The following is an 18,407-nucleotide window of genomic DNA, read 5'->3' as shown; positions in this document are numbered from 1 at the left end:
CAATCATGGCATTCTTTTTGCGAAATGTTAGCTGAGAGAGAGAGGCTTCATTAGGCTGTGATTCATCTCATCCTGAAGCAGACATCTGTATCTAGTGAGATTAATCATACCAGGTACTGACAAGTCCCATGGCAACCGTTTCACATGTAGATGTTAGTATGTCAAAAAGTAGGATGAATCCTATCCTGATGGGTTACTAGAGTGATCAGGGAGCCATGGGGAGCAAAACAGGTAGTTCTTACTAAGTTAGAAATATTTGTATATGTGTGTTTAAAAAATACATAAAACAATACAGTGTATAGAATGAAGAAAATTTAATTTAATAAAAATTTGTTAATTCTTTATTTCAACAGGTAATTATTCTTGGGGCATCTACCCAGAACTGAGTTCTAACACTCCAGTAGAAAACAGTTTGCTTCATAATTCAGCTTATTCTGAATCTGTACCTGCTGATGGAAAGATGAAAGTAACCGTAGTACAAATAACAATGGCTTTGGGAAGCCTAAAGAATATTTTCACTCCTCTCCTGTTTCGGGGACTCCTGTCGTTCCTTACCTGGTGGGTTGCTGCTTGCCTCTTTTCTACAAGCCTTTTTGGGCTTTTCTATCACCAGTACCTGACTGTAGCATGAACAGATCAACTGATAAGTATGAAGTCAAATTCCAGATACAAACCCAGGTACCCAGGAGGAGGTGAAGAAAAAAAGAAGAAAGATATTTATGAAGAGAAAACATATCATATTTTTTAAAATCTTCCTCTGTGTTCTCAGGGTGAATATTCTTCAAATGCTTAAAATCACAACTGGGTTTGTTAGTTTTGTTACCCAAATGGTAGGTAACTTATTCAATTCTAGTGGTAAGACTGATATTATTATGTGGCAGGCATTGGTGTGCATGTTTAAATGTTACAACTTCAGAGTATCTTGGTTTCCATAAAGAGGAAGTCGCCTTTAACACTTAAAGAATCAGCAGTCAGTAACTGAACTGTGTGAGTAGGTTCTGGTCATGCTGATGGTGGCTACTTGTTGAGTATAATATTGAAACTGAGCCATACAATGGACAGAAAAAGGGGATTTTAAAAAGTTCTGTTGGATATTTTTTGATCACTTTTCAGCATGAAAAATGAAATAATCCAACAGGACAAAAGCAATGCTGTATATTACAGTAAGGAAAGTTGTATAAAATTTCAATTTAACATAAGAAAAAATGTATGGACCTGGCAGGTATTGCTGCCTAAATATTATGCAGGAATGCTTGCACAGTGAAAGGAGAGTTATAGAAAAATAAATAAATAAATAACTTCAGTCCCTAAGTCATTTTGAAGTAATGGCCATTTGTATTGGTGCTAATTTTGATCCACAGATTCCATTCGGATCTTTTAAAATTTTTCTTTTTAGATAATAGATAAAATTCCATTGAATTCACAAAATAGTATAATTAGACTAGTGATTCCAATTAAACATTTCAAAACAATACAGTTTAATCCTGCTGACTGAGAGTGTATGTATCTGTGATGTACATATATATATATATATATATATATTATATATAAAATATATAATATATATGGAGTTATAAAGTATGGAATCTTTATTTTAAATTACTGAATGTATATTACAGGGCCATGGGAGAGGGATATATATGTATCTAGTAATTTCAAGAACCCATTTGAAATGAAAATTAAATTTTTTTGAAAGTTCAGTTGAAAGGGCTATTTGTTTTTGGTGCCTCTACAAAGGTACTTAGCTCTACTAAAGAACTTATGCTGTTCTGAAAGAAGAGATCTGCTTCATCTCTTAGTCTTGAAACTTCTGCTCTGTCAGATCATTTCCTTTAATCAGTCTAATTTGTGTTAACTTAGCCATGCAGTAACAACTGGTATCTCTTGGCTTCAGAAATAAATTTTCTGTGTAGTAAAACAGTTGTTGTAAGGAGGAACAAGCTTTAACTTCACAACTTTTGCTTAACTGGAGGGATAGAGCCTACATATCAAGCCATTGTGAAACAATGGTTGATGAAGTTTTGGATATTTTGTGTGATGGGATAACAGGACGGTTCATATGCAGTAGCTTTTTTTTAAAAAAAAAAAAAAGTAAATATTTCACTGTGCAGAGTTCAGTGCTTCTTTGACTAATATTGGCTATTTTTATGTTACTGTTCTATTTTTTTCTCTTTGTGTACCACTTTAGCATACAATCAGCATTTCTAAATGAAAGAGTTTAACAAATATTAAATATGTTGCAAAATTACCATGTGGGAAAGCAAACTGCCAGTGAATGCAGAAAAATCAGAGTTTACACTGGTGATAAACTGTCTTGCTATGTCAAATACCTTTTAAGTATTTACTAACACTAGGAAAAGATCTGCGTACACCAGCTAATACCTACTGAATGTGTTTGGGATATCTTGAGAACACCTTGCATGACTTGACTGGTTTCATTGCAGTGTAATATTTCAGTGCTACTGGTGCTGCAAGCTTTGTTTTTTTACACCAGCTTTCCATGACTAACAAGGACAAAGATTCATCTGTGTAGATTGGACTACAGTATTTTACTTCATAGATTCAGGTCTTGAAATATTCCTAGGATTTGTATTTCAGATGAATAGAATGAGAAATCACAGGTGCAGTAATACTGGATCCAGTTTCTGTTAATTCAGGATATTTCGTTAACATAAGAATAATGCAAGCATCTAAGTCATAGGTGGGTATCCACCTTTAATGTTTCAGTCATTAAACTAGTAAAACAATGAAGTACAAATTGATACTGATTGTAAACTTGACCCAAAAAGCTCACTGCATGAGATTGTTGCAGTTGAAGGATAGGAAAAAGATGACTTCAAAATAATGCTGTTTCCTTTAGCATAGTGTGTATTCTTGGAAGCTCATAGATAGAAGTGACTATGGTTACATAATACTGACTTCGGCAGAGGACTGTGTGTAGCTCAGCTTTGCAGAGCTTTTGTTGAGGAATCACACTGTTTTATGTTTCAGATATCATACAGTTCACAGTGAAATATGCGCTGGTTGATGCTACCATTAAGATCAGTGCTTCTGGTTGTTATTGTTCTGTTGTTCCATGGAATGGGAAGGATGACCCTCTGATCAGCAGTTTGATCTGAGTAGGAGGCAGTTTTCTTTGGTTTTATTTAATCCGCACATGAGGCTTACCGAAAACTGTAATATAGCAATAAACGTCTTTGAACTTTAAGATGATAGTGAAATGGGATGAAGTATATTGCTATAGTTGTGAGCAATGCATTTTGTAACTACCTTATATGACATGCTCAGAAGTGACTTTTAAAATAAAATAGCAGCCTTGATAGTTCTGACCTCCATGTATATTATGTAAACTAAGTAGTATCTGCTCACTTGTTGAGGAAGTTCCTCTAAAACAGCAGCTGGCAAATGTGTCCCCCCTACACCACCATCCCCAGAGAGATTTATTGGCACTTTGTAGGGAAAAAGCAGCTTGCGAAAATGGAAAAGCAGGTAGAATAAGTCTGAATTGCTAGTAATTTTTATTCAGGATTCTTGCTTTTTCTTCACTGCCTACTTCATTTTTGAGAGAGTTCAGAAGGGAAGATGCCTTTGATGAAGTTCAGATCTCGTTTATCACTCTGGTAATGTGACTTACTGGCCTGATGCTTTTATTCTTTTTTCTGTTCACAACTTTTTCCTTGCATTAGTTATGAAGAACTGACCTAGCTAGATTAGTTAACATTTGTATTTTGATTATTGTTTTGTGGGCTTGAATTTATTGGTCACTGCAGGACCAGTTCTTTAAATAATTTAAATAATTCCAAAGTCCAGCTGGAATTTGAACAGAATTACTAGTAGGTTAAAAACTCTTTTTCTATTGCAGTTGTCCCTTCAGACAGAAAGTTAAGATGGTATTAAATCCATGTCTTCCAACAAGATTCAGGATAGTCCAAGTGTAGCATTTGGGCTAGAGAAGTTAAATGGGAAAAGGAAGTGGGACTTGAACAAACCTGCTTTTCCACTTTGCAAGCAGTGTTCTCAGGCAGCACTTGACCTTTGTTGATCATTTGAGGCTCTAGGATTTTCCAGGTGTTGAAGGAACTGTGGCAGTTTTTTTCTCTTCTTGTTTTCTCTTGCATGAGAAGCAAACATGAGAAAAAGTATTAAATCAGTACAAGAGAAGATCCTTTACAGGGGGATGTGCTTTAGAAAACTCATTTCTATGGCAGTTGTTCTTCAACTTCTACCCACAAATACTGGAAGATAAGCAAATAGAAATGCGTACTTACCTGAATTGTAAAGTCATACTCACTACAAAAGATGCCGTCAAGATACATCATCTATGCAAGTAGGTAGCATAACTTTAATGTGTAGATAGGTAGTTAGTGCAGAGTTTTCAACTAACGTCAAAGAAGCAATTAAAATTATTTTTATTATGCTGTACTGAAGTACAGCTGAATTCTAATAGAGGTCATGGATTGAACAGAAAATGTAAAAGTATCTTATATGAAAATGTGTAAGGCTTTTTGAAGGCTCTACAAGGTAAAATGCCACGTGTGTTTTTATTCTCAAAGGATTGTTTTAGACATTGTCTTTTTTTTTTTTTTTTTTTTGTTGGTTTATTGTTGTTTTTTCCAAAGAGATTTTGACTAGTTTTGAAATGTTACAGATTGTTTTGGTATATGACAATCTGTGCCACAAAAATTCACCCTACGGTTAATTTTGTCCCTAACAAGAATTAAGTTCATAGTGCAAATGGGCAATCTTGAATGAAAACAAGGCCACACAAAATAGACTGTTCTCTTGGAGAAGTCTTTGCACTGTGGCCAAGTTCTAACAGAGGAAGTCAGTAGCAGGTCCCTTGGATCGTAAATCGTATACTGGAGCTAAATGCTTACCATAATGAGTAAGTAAGACTGTTATTTTCAGCATCTGAATTCCAAGTCCAAAATTCCAGATGGTAAGTTAAGAGCAGTCTGGTAGTTGTTCTAAAGAGCATCTAGGCAACACATACCAAATGCCTGATCTAGTTAAGAACACTGATGCAGGGAAGGCAGTCTACTGCAGAGTGATTTCTGTGCAACTTTTTCTTCAGAAAGAGCTGCCATGCTTTATGGTGCGGGTAGTGCAAGTCCTGAATTGATGGTATATCTAACCTTCGTTCTCAGTACTAGTCTGAAAAGTTTTCTGCTCTGTGGGAGAGAGATTGTGAGGCCAAGATGTTATTCTGAGGCTGCTTTTACTGAAATCTGTATATGCTGCACTTAACTTTTTCAAGTGTCTCACTGTGGATTGCCAGGAGAGTAATGCTACGCTGGACACTTCATGCCAGTGTACATGTATTTTTATAACTTTGATTTTAGTGGCATTTTTAATGGAAATTATTTTTAATCCTGTTACCATCAATCATATTTTAATTTTTTAATTAATATCAGTGCCTGCAACTAGAAGTCAAATACTTCTACACTCAACATTTTTTAAAACTTGATTTCCAGACTGGAGTGCTAGCAAGTATGCAGTTTTATATTGATCTGTGTAATCCACCTGTAAATATCAAACTTTTTTCACTTGCTGTCAAAACATCAAGCAAGACTGAAGGAGAAGGTTCGGATTTGCAGTATTCAGCAGCATTGTACCCTTATGACTCTGCTATTAAAACAAGCAGACACAAAAGCACAGGAAAACAAAAAAGTAGATTTTAGAACTAGCTTTTTATAAACTCTGTAATAGTTTTTATTTTAGTGATGTGCTAAGTATTTTTTTAAAGCTTGGCTTAAGATATCGTAAAGTTAACTTTTTCTCTCTTTTCCTCTTTTCACTGTATCTCTTCACAAAGGGAACTTTGCTTCCCTTATAGCCCTAATTTTCATGAATGAATATTTGTCTTACTTTAGATTAAAAACCAGAAAAAAATAAATACACACAAAAAAGATTATTTTGTAATTGCAGTTCATACCTATGTCAGGATGTGCCAACAAACAGTTTTTTGTTGTTTTCAGTCATTCTCCTGTCCCACTGTTATCTTTCCTATGTGTTGTTAGTACATACGGTTTCCTAGGAAAAAGTCTGTATAAGCAATGCTAGGGCACTTTGTGTAATGTTACAACTGTTCCATGTATGTGACTAAATGCTAATGTAAACATGCTACTAAATGATTTAAGCCTAAAAATTCCTACAAGATGGACTTGTTACAAATCACGCAGGAAACACCCTCCAAGTTGTAAATACTTGACTTCAATGTCTCTGTTGCTGGGTTCGCGCATAAATTGTGTTGCTGTTCTGTCTTAAATATTTTGCTGTCTTTTTAAGAGAAAAGCACATAGTACTGTATGTTACTGAACAAATCAGAGAATAGAGGGACTCCCCATCCGCCATTTCAGTATTTGCCAAATGGAAATGACTCTTATATTTTTAATGTAAATTTTAGTTTCCTATTACTGCTAAATTACTTCTGAACTATGATTTTATAGTTAAAGTTTTGCAAAACAGTTCGATTAGCATGCTTCGTAGCGAAGGTGTTATCAAACGGATGTTGCATTATATAGACCTCTCCTGACCAGTGTTGCACATCGCCTGCTGTTTTAAAAACAAATTCTCATTTACTGTGTGCTTTTGGAGTTCGTCAGAATTAGAACAGGAGAGTGTAACGCAAGTTGAAAGAGCTGAGGACATGTTGTGTTTGGGGGATTGCTGGCACTTTAATTCTTTTTTTTTTTTTTTAAAGTCAGTGGGGATAATACTTAGGTGCAATTACTACAAATAATAAACAATCTAAAGAAATGTTGTATTCTTTTTGTGCACCGTAGACTGAAGTGCCTAACATGGGTGGTCTGTAGAAGACATGCATTAAACTTCTTGCATGTATCTTTGTGGTCATTTTGCTAAATAACAGGTCAGTATTTGGAAAGAAAATGCACAGACTGCTAGTCCTAAAAATGGGGATATGATAAAAACATTCTTTCCATACAGCTTTTGGCATTTGGAATGTCTGTATATTTACAGGTCATTATACACTGGAGGCAAGTAAGATTTTGGAGAAATCTTTTCCATTTTTATTACCTTAGTGATATAATGTGACACCCCACTGCCGTATGTACCTTCAGTTTTCATCCTTTTTTGTGATTCAAGGAAAGAACGGTACAACTTGGAAACAGTTGACTTTAGCAAAGTTTTCTAGTGACACCCTTGATTCTGCTCATGCCCTGCTTCTGCAGCTAGCTTTGACCTGGATAAGTAGCTCTGCTTGAGATCAGAAAGACCACACTGAAATTCATCACACCTGTATGGATTTGGACTACAACAGAGGTGGAATGTAGTATGACTGTTTGGGACTGAGCGAAGAAGAGGCTCCAGTTATATTAGCCATCTTGTAGAATGCTTTTAGAGTAACTGAATAGTAAACTCATCTGTAGCTGTCTGCTACTTCCTTGCCTCTGAAAATGGTGAGCAGTGTTAATCACCTGGTCTGATGGGGGAGCTGAGAAGCTTGCCTTTGAGTAAATTATCTCCAAATGTGAACTGCTTGTAAGCTGAAATGTTGTAATAGGTTTAAATCTACCAAAGGAAGCCTTCCTCCAAAGGAAGCCTTATAAAACCATCTTGAGCTTTTAGCTCTGAGAAGTGGCTTTAGTAACCTACGCTGTTTGTAGTACACTGTTGGGGAACACTTGCTCCAGTAAGTGCGCTAAGCATTTCCTTACACTGTGTGTAAGAGATGGTTGCTTGTTATTTTACTGCAGAGCACTAAGAAGCTGGTTTTGTCTTGTTTGTGAGTGTTAGCGTATACCAGGCAGCATTTTTTTAATGTAAGAATAGTAAAAATTGGTTTGTCATCTAAAAACCTAAAACCTTTAACATCAATAAATGCTGTGAGTTGAAGCAAGATTATGCTTTATTATTCCTCTAGTAATTCTGGTGAAATGCTATAATTTATATTTGTTTTTATAATGCACATGTTACTGAAGTTAAATTTGTGTTTGTTAGGTACTAGTGGTAACACCACAGCAAATAAGAAAAACTGTGATATCTGCTGTGTATTGAGTGCCCCATCAACATGCCTTTGTAAAGCATTGATCCGTGTGAGACATTTAATGTCTACTGCAGTTATGCTAATAGAGTATTTAGTATCCCTACATGTACTCTGCATGTCTTTGCATTTGTGCACTGTAGAAGGATAAACTGTTTTTCAGTACTTACTCTAGGTTTAAAAAAGCTTACATTATTTTATATAGTATTTCCCATATCCAAAATAGGGCAATTTCTGAAGCCAAAGATCAATAAATGTTTATTGTCTATCAGTGTGGGCTTTTTTCCTATTTTGTACATCCCACTTGTTTAAATGTATATCTCTAGACTTGCCAAGTGTAACCAAACTTACTGTTTCTGTACTAGCCTAAATTATCTTCTTTAGAAATATTTTCATATATTGTTTCCCTCCTCATTGCTTGGGGTGCAGCAGAATAATTTTCCCCCATTCTTCCCCCACCAGCATAAATGCAGACTGTCTTAATCATTTGAGTAGCTATTTACCCATGAAGAATCACTTTTCAGATTTGCTTAAAACCACCATGGTCTCTTCTAATTGTGTCATCATGATAGCACCAAGAAGCAGTAGGTCTGATGTGGTGTTTTGTAACCCTTGTGGGTTTTTGAAAATATTTTTGGAATATTGAACTTGATTACACATGAATTTTTGTTCCATTCATGCACACATTGCTACACACTAAATGAATGATTCCAAGCTGCTTAGGTAGTTCTTCAGCAGCAAAACATCCTTGACAAAACAGTCTCCTTTGATCTACTAGCAAAGTTGTACAAAAAAGAAAAGAAAACACGTACACACACACACAAAACACAAAAAACAAAGCAAAAAAAAAGCTTCAATTATGATAGGAAGTGTTGCTACAGAGAAACACAAAACACAAGAAGGACAGTTTTTCAGAAAGAACATTTTTCTGCAAACATCAAAATGCATTGTGCAGACTGGTCATGAAAACTTCTGAAAGCCATATTAACTGGAACTTTGAAAAGAGTAATTGGAAAAAAATTGAATTGGGTTGGATGCATTTGAAAATACACAAGTTGTCTGGGCTATGAGATCACCTCCGGAGAAGATCAACACACTGCAAGATGAGTTAAAATCAAGGTTAGGAGAAACATAATGAGTTGTGTGGTATTTTTGTGTACGTTTGGTTTGCTTTATTTATACCAACTAAGAACAGCATTCTTAGCAATTGGGTTCCTCCATACAGCCTGAAGCATCAGTTTAGGTCCCTGAAGCTGCAGCAGAATAGATACCTGGTGTATATACACTCTTAATCATTTTCATCATCTGTAATTCCAGTTCACATAATGCATTGGTTCTCATGTGCTGCTTGAAGTTATCAGTGAGCACCAATGCAGTGCAGATGATCCCCAAGGTTTACTCTAGGCTAGGTGTTTATGCCTTATGAAGTTCGTTGTGTTTAACCTTCAAAATGCCTTTGGCTGGAGCCCAAATGGGTAATTTAGGCTGCTAACTCCACAGCATCTTACCTGTGTGCACCACACAGGTGAGATAAATGCTGTAGTATTGCGGGGCATAGGCAGCCAAGCAGCTGCCTGGAAGATTTATCCTTCCATAAATCCTGTCCATTTATCCTTCAAGAGGACAAAACCTGTGTGTGCTCCGCTCTTCCAGCTCTTTGCCTGCAATGCAGCAGAAGGCTGCTGTAGGACTCTCTGCAGCAGATGTGAACCCGTGCTTTTGTGAGTATAATGAAGCCCTGCTTCTGAACCCAAAAAGGTCACATTGCCCTAAGCACAACTGATCCAAAAGGACTTCAGTGAGGAAGGCAAGCAGAGCTGTCCTCTGCTGTAAAATGCAAACAACGCATTGTCTGCTGCTCACTGTAACAGCTGAAGAACCACCCAGCTCCTTAAAACTTTTAGCAGTATTCTGTGGAAAAATACTCCAAACAGGAGTACAAGCATCTAGTTCCTGTCTGGTGCTACCTGCTTTGGGCAAGACTAGGGAAGCAGTGAGGATGCTTCTGCTCTGAATCAGATTATGAAGAATTTGCAAAGAAGTTAAATTACTGTCAGACTGTTGTCTGACCAACAGCAACTGGAACTCAGCAGAGGTAGGGAGATGGCTTTTGTGGAGGAATGTTCTGTGCAAGCAAAGGACGATGTTTGAAGACAAAATGGTATTTGTGTGGTGTTACCACCCTTCCTAGGGGATGAAAAAGGACCTTTCCTCTCCCAAATCTCATATATGGGCTATTTTATGTTAGTAGGAAGTAATTCATCATCCCAGCTCTGGAAATGGGTGAGCTCTGCAATATTTCATGCTGCTTGTAAGATCTGAGTGCTCGAAGACATCTGTGGAACGCTTTGCTGAGGATCAGCATTTTGCTTTCCCCATGGTGTGGCTTTAATGGGTCTGGGGGCAAGGCTGCTTTGTTCATGGCATATGGTGCCACAGGTCAATTTTGTTGCTCTTGAAAGCTGACAGGAAAACAAAACATCCTTCTTTCTGAAATATGAATCTCATAGGCTTCTTTCTGTGACCTGGACACATAAGTAACTCATGCCTAGCGTTTCTTTCCACCTGTCAGACTTGAGCACGCTTCTTTATTGAGTGCAGAACTAGTGTGATTTATGTTTTGGTGGATGTATAACACAATAGTCTTCAATTTATCATAAATTAAAAGCAAACAGGCTGTTGTTTGGAGACAGATGTAGCTGCTCTTTAGTGAGCACAGCTGCCCTGTTGCTTCCCATTCATTTGGGTTATGTTGGTAGAAGGAGTTAACTGCAAGTTTTGGTCCTGAAATCCATTTCTTCCCCATCTAAGCCCATACCGTTGTACCCTCACCATCTTCCTGCAATCAACTCAGTCAGAAGGATGCAACAAAAAATGAGCGTTTTGATCTGCTTGTAAAAATGCTGCTGAGGACTTCAGGGCAAGAAAAATCTTCAGTGGGAAAGGTGAGAATTCTGCAGCGTCAGGTGAAGTCAGAGGCTAAAATACTTGAAGGCAAAATAAAAGCTGGATGGGGAGGGCTCTTTCATCTTAGGGCAAGACAGGACACGATCCAGAAATTGGAACCTGATGTTAAGTAAATTAGAGCAGTGAAAAATGTAGTTCTAATTACATCACAACCTGAAAGGGTCAGTTCACTGGGTTTTCTTCAGACATTCTCTCTATAAGCTGCTTGAGGTAAGCAAGTAATTGCTCTTCATGCAAGGAATATCAGTGGAAGGTAACAGAGCTAGAGGACAAATGACTTAGTTTTCTGCTAAAACTGGGATTTGGGGATTTCTGCATTGGCACTGCTATAGCTGGATGCCACGTGGCTGAGATGGGGGTATGCATTTCTTTACCGCAACTGAAATCTGGTATACATGTTGCTATGTACATATTACATGCTGTCTTTCTAGTAGGATAATGAATGTCTTTGAATAGAAAACTTTCTTGGGGATTCTTTTTTTAAAAGGTGCTGAATCTTCCTGGATGCCAAGAGCAGAGCAGAACATTGCTCTTACAGCACTGGAAGCTTTCACTTGAACTTTTTGTTTCTAGATTCCACATTTATTGTACAAGCTTTTCAGCAGAAGAATACTTCTCAATATCAGATGTCATTTGGTATAGGATAGTTCTGAGATGCTTTTCTCCTGAGCTGTTGCAAGACAAATATTTCCTGGTTTTGTATTTATGTATTTCTCTTCTGCCCATGAGTGTACTTGGCATTTTGTCTCATTTATTTAGTGGTTACTACTTCTTTGCTCAGACCCTTTCTTCAAATCTGTTACCTTAAATTCAGAGTAACAGTAACTTGGGACCATTAGATATCGCTTGTGTTTTCTGTTCAAATATACTAACAGTAATGAGAATGCTGAAGCATTTTGTCCTTATAGGAACACGCAGGCACATACGTATATATATGACTAGTACATATGTATTTGTATACAGGTATATGTTTTTACATGTAGACACCATCCTGCTCCGTACTCCTGCCTTAACATCAAAATGCTCATCATAGCTCTTCCGCATCATGCTCTGACTGGTGTGTACCTGCTTTGTGCTCTTAATCCATACATTGTGGTTTGCTTAAAAAACTTTATGCCACATTTCCTCACAGGCCTTAGTAAACAGAAGGGTTAAAGCACAGCCTGCAGCTTGCTTAATTTTCCATTGAAGCAGCAGACAGCTTTTCATTTCTCCATTTGACTTCCCTCATCCCTTGGATATCCTTCACTCTGCTTTCATCCCAAGGTGCCCCTGGACAAAACACATGAAGTCATGCTGCTGTCTTCTGTAAATCCCTGCAGTCTGTGGCCCCCTGCACTCCTGATTTTATCTGCACGAAAAAAAGCTATTCTGAAAAAAAGTGATCACATTGCAGGACCAATTTGCCTTTAGTGTGATACTCTTTTTTTAACAATGTTTTGATTAATATTTCAATCTGTGTGCTCTGAACTTGTTGATGACAGAAAGAGCTGTAGGTATTTTTCTCTCCATTTGCAGACCTGTACCAGAGAAGGAAAGCAGCCTTTTGTGGAAGGCTGAGCAGGAACAAATGTACCCAAAGTTTCCTATATTTTCCTGACAGCGCAGGTCAGAACAGCTGTGCTGAAAGCTGCATATTTGCTTAACTGACTTAGTAGTGCTTCTGCTTTTTAAAACATCAGGTAATGTTAAGATCCCTCAAAAAAAAAAAAAAAAAAAAAGGAGGAAAAAAAAAATTTGAACTGACCAGGCATGTACTGCTTATATAGAATGATCTTTCTTCAAATTTTATACTTTCTAATTCTGCTTTTACTTCTGCTTTCTTTTGATTTAATGGCACAAAAATGTATTTTTTTTTTTTTTTTGCAAGCTCTTTGCTGTGAGAGGAGTATTATGTCTGAGAAAATGACTGCAGTAAGCCTTTCACATAAAAACATTTTGTATACTTAATAAAAAATAAAATTGTAAAAACATTAAAAGAAATTTTGTCTGGCAGTGCTTGTGTGTTTCAATGCATGTTCTGCTGTAGGAAACAGTGCAACAAGTAGAGACCAAACATATTTATTTACTGATGGTTTTGCTATTCTGTATCCAAATAAAAAGGCCATGTGACAGCACCACATGATAAGAAAGTGTGGTCTCTGAGAAAAACAATGAGAAATTGGAAGTATTGATACTCCAGTTTAACTCTGTGTCTGTAGGTGGCCTCTTGCCTCAGAGGCTGAGTGCGGAGTCTTAACCCTGGGGAGGAGCAACCCAGGGCAGCAGGGCTGCTGGAGGCACCCACCTGGAAGTAGCTCTGCATGGAAGGCCTTGGGATGCTGATGGATGCAGTAAGTTGAACATGAGTCAGCATTTGCCCTTGCTGCTAAGAATGTTGACAGCATCTGGTCTGCCACTACAGAATGTCCATTATGATTGGACTTGATGATCTTGTAGTTCTTTTCCAGCCTTGTGATTCTATGATTCTATGGTTCTGTGATCAAGTACTGCCTGCAGGATGAGACTGGTGGTCCTTGCTTTCTGCTCAGCACTGGTGAGGCCACACCTGGAGTCTGTTCTGTTCTTGGCTTCCCAGTACAAGGGAAACTGATACTGGAGAGAGTCCAACACTGGATAACCAGGAAGCTGTGGGGCCTGGAGCAGCTTCTCTTGAGGAGAGGCTGAGAGCAGGGCTGAGGCTTGGGAACTCACTGGTGTCCATAAATCCCTGAAGGAAAGTTGCACGGAGAATGGATCCAGGGTTTTTTCAGTGGTGCCCAGTGCCAGGACCAGAGGCACTGGAAACAACCTGGAAAACAGGAGGTTCCATCTGACCATGGGACAGCAGTCAGTGCTGTGTGGGTGATGGGGGTCTGGCACAGGGACCCAGAAGCTGTTGGGTCTCCTCCTAGAGATCTCCAGAAGCCACCTGGATGTGGGCCTGGGCACCCTGCTTGGGGTGTCTCTGCTGGAGCAGGGGATGAACTGTGTGTATCAGGAGTCCCTGCCAACCTGAGCTATTCTGTGGTTCTGTGAAATGAGGTTTTATAACAATGCTACAACACAGGCAACTACTGAGAGATTTAGCCCCGGCAATCTGGCTACCCGGATACTGGCAGAATGTAAGTTATTTTTACCAAAAAACTGCTGGGAACACCAGCAAGCCTTGCTCAGTCACTTGACTTAGGGCAGCATGCTTCCTTTCCCCAGCCATGCAGGACTTACCATCCTGTCCTCCATGAGGCTGTTCATAGATTTTCTCCCCCCAAAATCCTCCCCACGGTTCCATGGCAAGCCTATTTTGGGGAAGTTCCCTGATGTCATGTGAGAGCAAGTGCAAATAAAACAAGGCAACAGAATACTTCAACACAAATGTTCCAACTCTCCTTTACACCCTATGCTAAAGTTACTTGAGATCACACATCATCTTTAAGTCTGTGTCCTTCCAGTGGAAAATCAGATGCAAGGGAAAGGTGACAGATACTGACAGATGCCTGCTGGGACATGGACTGCTAAAGCTGAAAGGGGACACCTGACAAATACGTGTCAGTTGTGCCTGTGTTTTTCTCTTAGGCAAGCCCCTTCAGGACTCCTGTTCTGGTCCTGCTCCTTCCCATGGCTTTTCTTGCCTGTTGAGTGAGTCAGTACTGATGGCTTGCCCTGGCACCATCCTCTTTTTACATGTATTTCAGTGATAAATACCAGTATTCTACATTCTATGCGCATGGGAAGTTTGTGAGCATCAATGCTTTTTTAGTCCTTCCTGAATCAAGATGAATGGATTTTGGTTAATTTTAAAAAGCAAAGAAACTTTAATTGAAGTATCTTTGATTAAGTGACATATGTATTGTGTCATTTGATACAAAATACAGTCCCAAAATGAGTGAAATAATGGCTTTAAGATCATGTTGCAAGACTCAAGTGAGCACATCCCTCACTGATCAGCACAGCACTGCTCCAGTCCTGTTTAGAACTAGGTTCTTGTCCTTGCAGACATATCTGTTCTTTTTGTCTTTGTACTGTAAGGGTGCTTATATCCCATACCATGCTGCTATGCTATAACAAGCTTCAACAGGCCTTCTCTCTGCAGGCCTGTTCATATGGACAAGGGCAAAAGGATTTTTTTTTTGCAATAAAAGCAGAAGAATAAAAAACTGACATCAGAAAAAAGGCTTGCTATTGGAAAAGCAAGCACATACTTGCTAGCTGCAGCGATGAGCAACATGAGAGGAAATGTGTTCTGATCCAAGGAAAAGCCAAAAGAGCACGCTGTTCAGGGAACTAAAATATTTGTTAGTTACACTAGTAGTTGACTCACAATGAAACTTCCCCCCATGCACTGATATCCCTTTGGTTTAATAGCTAAATTGTGACACCGTTACTCACACAGCTGATGGTTATAAACATCTGACCTAGACAATTCAATACTGCTCTCTGCTGTGTGGTAAGAGCTATTGGAAAAATACTACATTTAACACACTTTCTCTGTTTCTTTCATTACCCACACAGCATGCTTCAACGCGTGCATCTTCTCCCTCTTCTGACCAGCAAACATGTTCACGGTTATGGGAGAGATCTCCAGAGACTGTGGAGCCCTTCTGGGATTTATTTGTGTTCAGGGAGTGGGGAGTTAAATATAATAGCTCAGTCAGCCTTGCAAAAGAAAACTGAAATTATTTTAATCCAAGCAGTTTTTTGAATTTTGATTGCAAAGAAATGCAGAATAATTTTATTTACCCTTGAGTCCTTGTGACCTTCTTTTCATTATTTTTATTTATTTATTTATTTATTTTTGCACTCAGTGAATAACACAATGGACAAGAGAAAAATACAGGACGATCTCCTGAGCTCAAAGAAGTTGATTGCTGTCATTTTGATGATGCTCCTTTTATTCATCTGCAGTAGTTAAGAAAGACTTGATCGCTTGGAGCATTTCATAGCACTTCAAAATTATTGCAGAACTACAAATTTTGTACAGTGCCTCAATTTGTTAGTGACTTGAGCATCACTGCCATGAGTTCTGTGGGGCTTTCAGCTGCACTGTTTGCACAGCTCATAAAAGTCCCTATGATCTGTCCTGGTAAGTTCCCACCTGTCCATGTGTCTCACCACCTGTGAGATGCCATGCTTGTGCCAACATTTCTGCTTATCAGGAGATGCTTGCCTAGCCCTGAGTGTTCAAGGAGGGATCCTTGCAGCACTGTCACAGGGCAGGTATGGAATTCAGGGAGCCACTTTGCTGTGCAAAGAGGTTGTACTGCATCATAACATGCTCATAGACTGTACAGTTTGCAAAACTGACATCAGAAAAAAGGCTTGCTATTGGAAAAAAAAGCATCCTAGCATATTTAGAAAAGAGAAAATTGTCACTTTCTTACTAATGCTTATGGACATAAAATTAGTTTGTTATTCAAAGTGATTCTAGGTATTCTAAACTGTCTCCTTACATGATGGCATGATTTGGTTATTTTGAACATAAATCACAGCTTTCTCTCATTATTTTCTTCCTTCTTATTTTGCAGAGCAGCATGAAGATAGTTCAGTTTGCTTAGCAATTGCAATTACTCATCCCAGTCAGGCAGGAGTGCAAGAAAGCGGTCATTTTACAATACAGAGGTTCTGTCTTAAAATAATGACAAACATTCACACATTCCATCAATATTACATTTCACTTCAGCACAAATTTACACTATTTTTTTTTTTTTGAATGCTTGATCTTTTTTTGGTACTATATACTTGGAATGACCTGTGAAGTCCTTCTCACACACTGCTTTTGACTTCTGAAATCCATTGTGTGCTTGGGTATGATTGGGAATAAATTGCATTTCATCTTCTGAATGAGGATAGCTGGTCTGAATCCCAATGCAAATGAGTTTCCTGTTTATCTCTTTGGGGATGTGTATTCTTTTTCACCTTTTTCTTCCTGCACCCTCAACACTTGGCGTTTACATGACCCCCTGGTGGATGTGCAGGACCTGCAGAGAAGAGGAGAGAAAAAGTGACTGGAAATTAATGAGATCTTCTTGTTGAGGATAAATGGTGAAGGCTCCTGCTCTGGCTGTTCCAAACTGACTCAACAGTCTGCCTTGCAACAAGCCAGAGCCACCCCTCTTCTTCTGGGCTGCTCTAATGAACACAGGCTTATGGGCTTTATGTGTTGCAGTCTCCTGTGTAATTTTTCTGTCATTTCTCATAGCACAATATAATCTAAGGAGCAAACTCCCTTGCAATGAACAGGGACACCTAGCGCTAGAGCAGGTTGCTCACAGCCCCCTCCAGCCTGACCTTGAGTGTCTCCAGGGATGGGGCATCCATCACCTCTGGGAAAACTGTTCCAGTGCCTCAACTCCCTCACTGTAAAAACTTCTTCCTTAAATCCAATCTAAATGTCCCCTCTTTTAGTTTGAAACCATTTTGGTTTCAACCAAATGGCCTCTACCCAGCCTGGTTTTAAAACTGCACACTGGTGCATGAGCTAATAAATTAACTAACTAGCTAACTAATTAATTAACTATCCAACTAAGTAGCTAGCTGAGGTGTGGCGGTGCTACCTTTATGCCAATAAGCTCCTGCAGCCTACGCACTGGTGGAGGTGATGGTATTTCTCACGTGCTTTACGTTAAGCATAATTAACTATGCTTAATTGAAATATCATTAATTAAACATAATTAAGTGTTCTCAATTACTAAACTGAAGATGCTTTCCATCATACTAAAGTGTTGTTCAAGAAGGAAATAATTAGTATCCTTATATTTCTGTGCCAATAGTCAGACTTTTAGCCAAGTCATTTCACGCAAGGTCTGACTTACTACAGTAGAAATTCTGGAGGATGTTCTAAATAGTATTATTTCAGCCTGTTGCACCCTTTTTGAGAAATTAGATCCCTAAGCTCAATGTGAGCTCTAAACAAAGCAACTACATCAGAAATAAAATAAAAGCCAGCTTATAGTGGTTTACCATTAGTTAACAGTGTTGCATAAAAGCAAAGAGCCTTTGAGAACAAAGAAAAAGAAAAAGATAGTAATTCAGTAATTACGTAAGAGCATCCTACAAAGTTTTTTGTTTTTTTTGTCCCTCTCCTGAATGGCCTGTGGGAGGGCTGAACTTGGCTTTTTAGGAAAGTGTGGATTTGGGAAAAACAGAATTTTGTTTATATATAGATGTAAATGGTAATAACTCAAGTTCTGTAAGTGTTCATATAATCATTTTATGGAGATGTTCCCAGTTTCCAGGGTTCCGTATGGCACAACTAAGGATGGCAAAGCATTTGCAAATGAAATAGAAAGGATCTGGCCCTTAACAATTGTACGAACATTTTGTTTTAATAAAATCAGTTTCCTAGCAAAATACTTTGTAGTGCAAGCAATGAGAGAAGCAGCATTGCCACGCACCTTGGGCTGCTGGGGACAGCGAGCAACATGGGCTGTGGGCCAGAAGAACCCATTCTTATTGT

The 18,407-nt window shown here is 38.4% G+C and overlaps 1 protein-coding gene across 4 annotated transcripts in view; it reads left to right on the top strand.

Annotated features, from left to right (window-relative positions):
- TMEM161B (transmembrane protein 161B) overlaps positions 1–10,850 on the top strand; it is a 42,176-nt gene extending 31,326 nt beyond the window's left edge. For 3 of the 4 annotated variants that reach the window (XM_042866197.1, XM_042866199.1, XM_042866195.1), the window contains one exon: positions 354–4,582. In XM_042866197.1, the coding sequence (XP_042722131.1) occupies positions 354–631 (278 nt within the window). In that variant the 3' untranslated portion in view covers positions 632–4,582. Of the gene's footprint in view, positions 1–353; positions 4,583–6,981 lie in introns of those variants that run through there. The other variant, XM_042866198.1, reaches the window with a different exon arrangement.
- Positions 10,851–18,407: the final 7,557 nt, after the last annotated feature.

Source organism: Lagopus leucura, unplaced genomic scaffold, assembly GCF_019238085.1.
Source record: "Lagopus leucura isolate 7727_CA_CO unplaced genomic scaffold, USGS_WTPT01 Super-Scaffold_810, whole genome shotgun sequence".
NCBI lineage: Eukaryota > Metazoa > Chordata > Aves > Galliformes > Phasianidae > Lagopus > Lagopus leucura.
The sequence above is the reverse complement of the archived record's forward strand: the minus strand, read 5'-3'. Positions and strand labels throughout refer to the sequence as shown.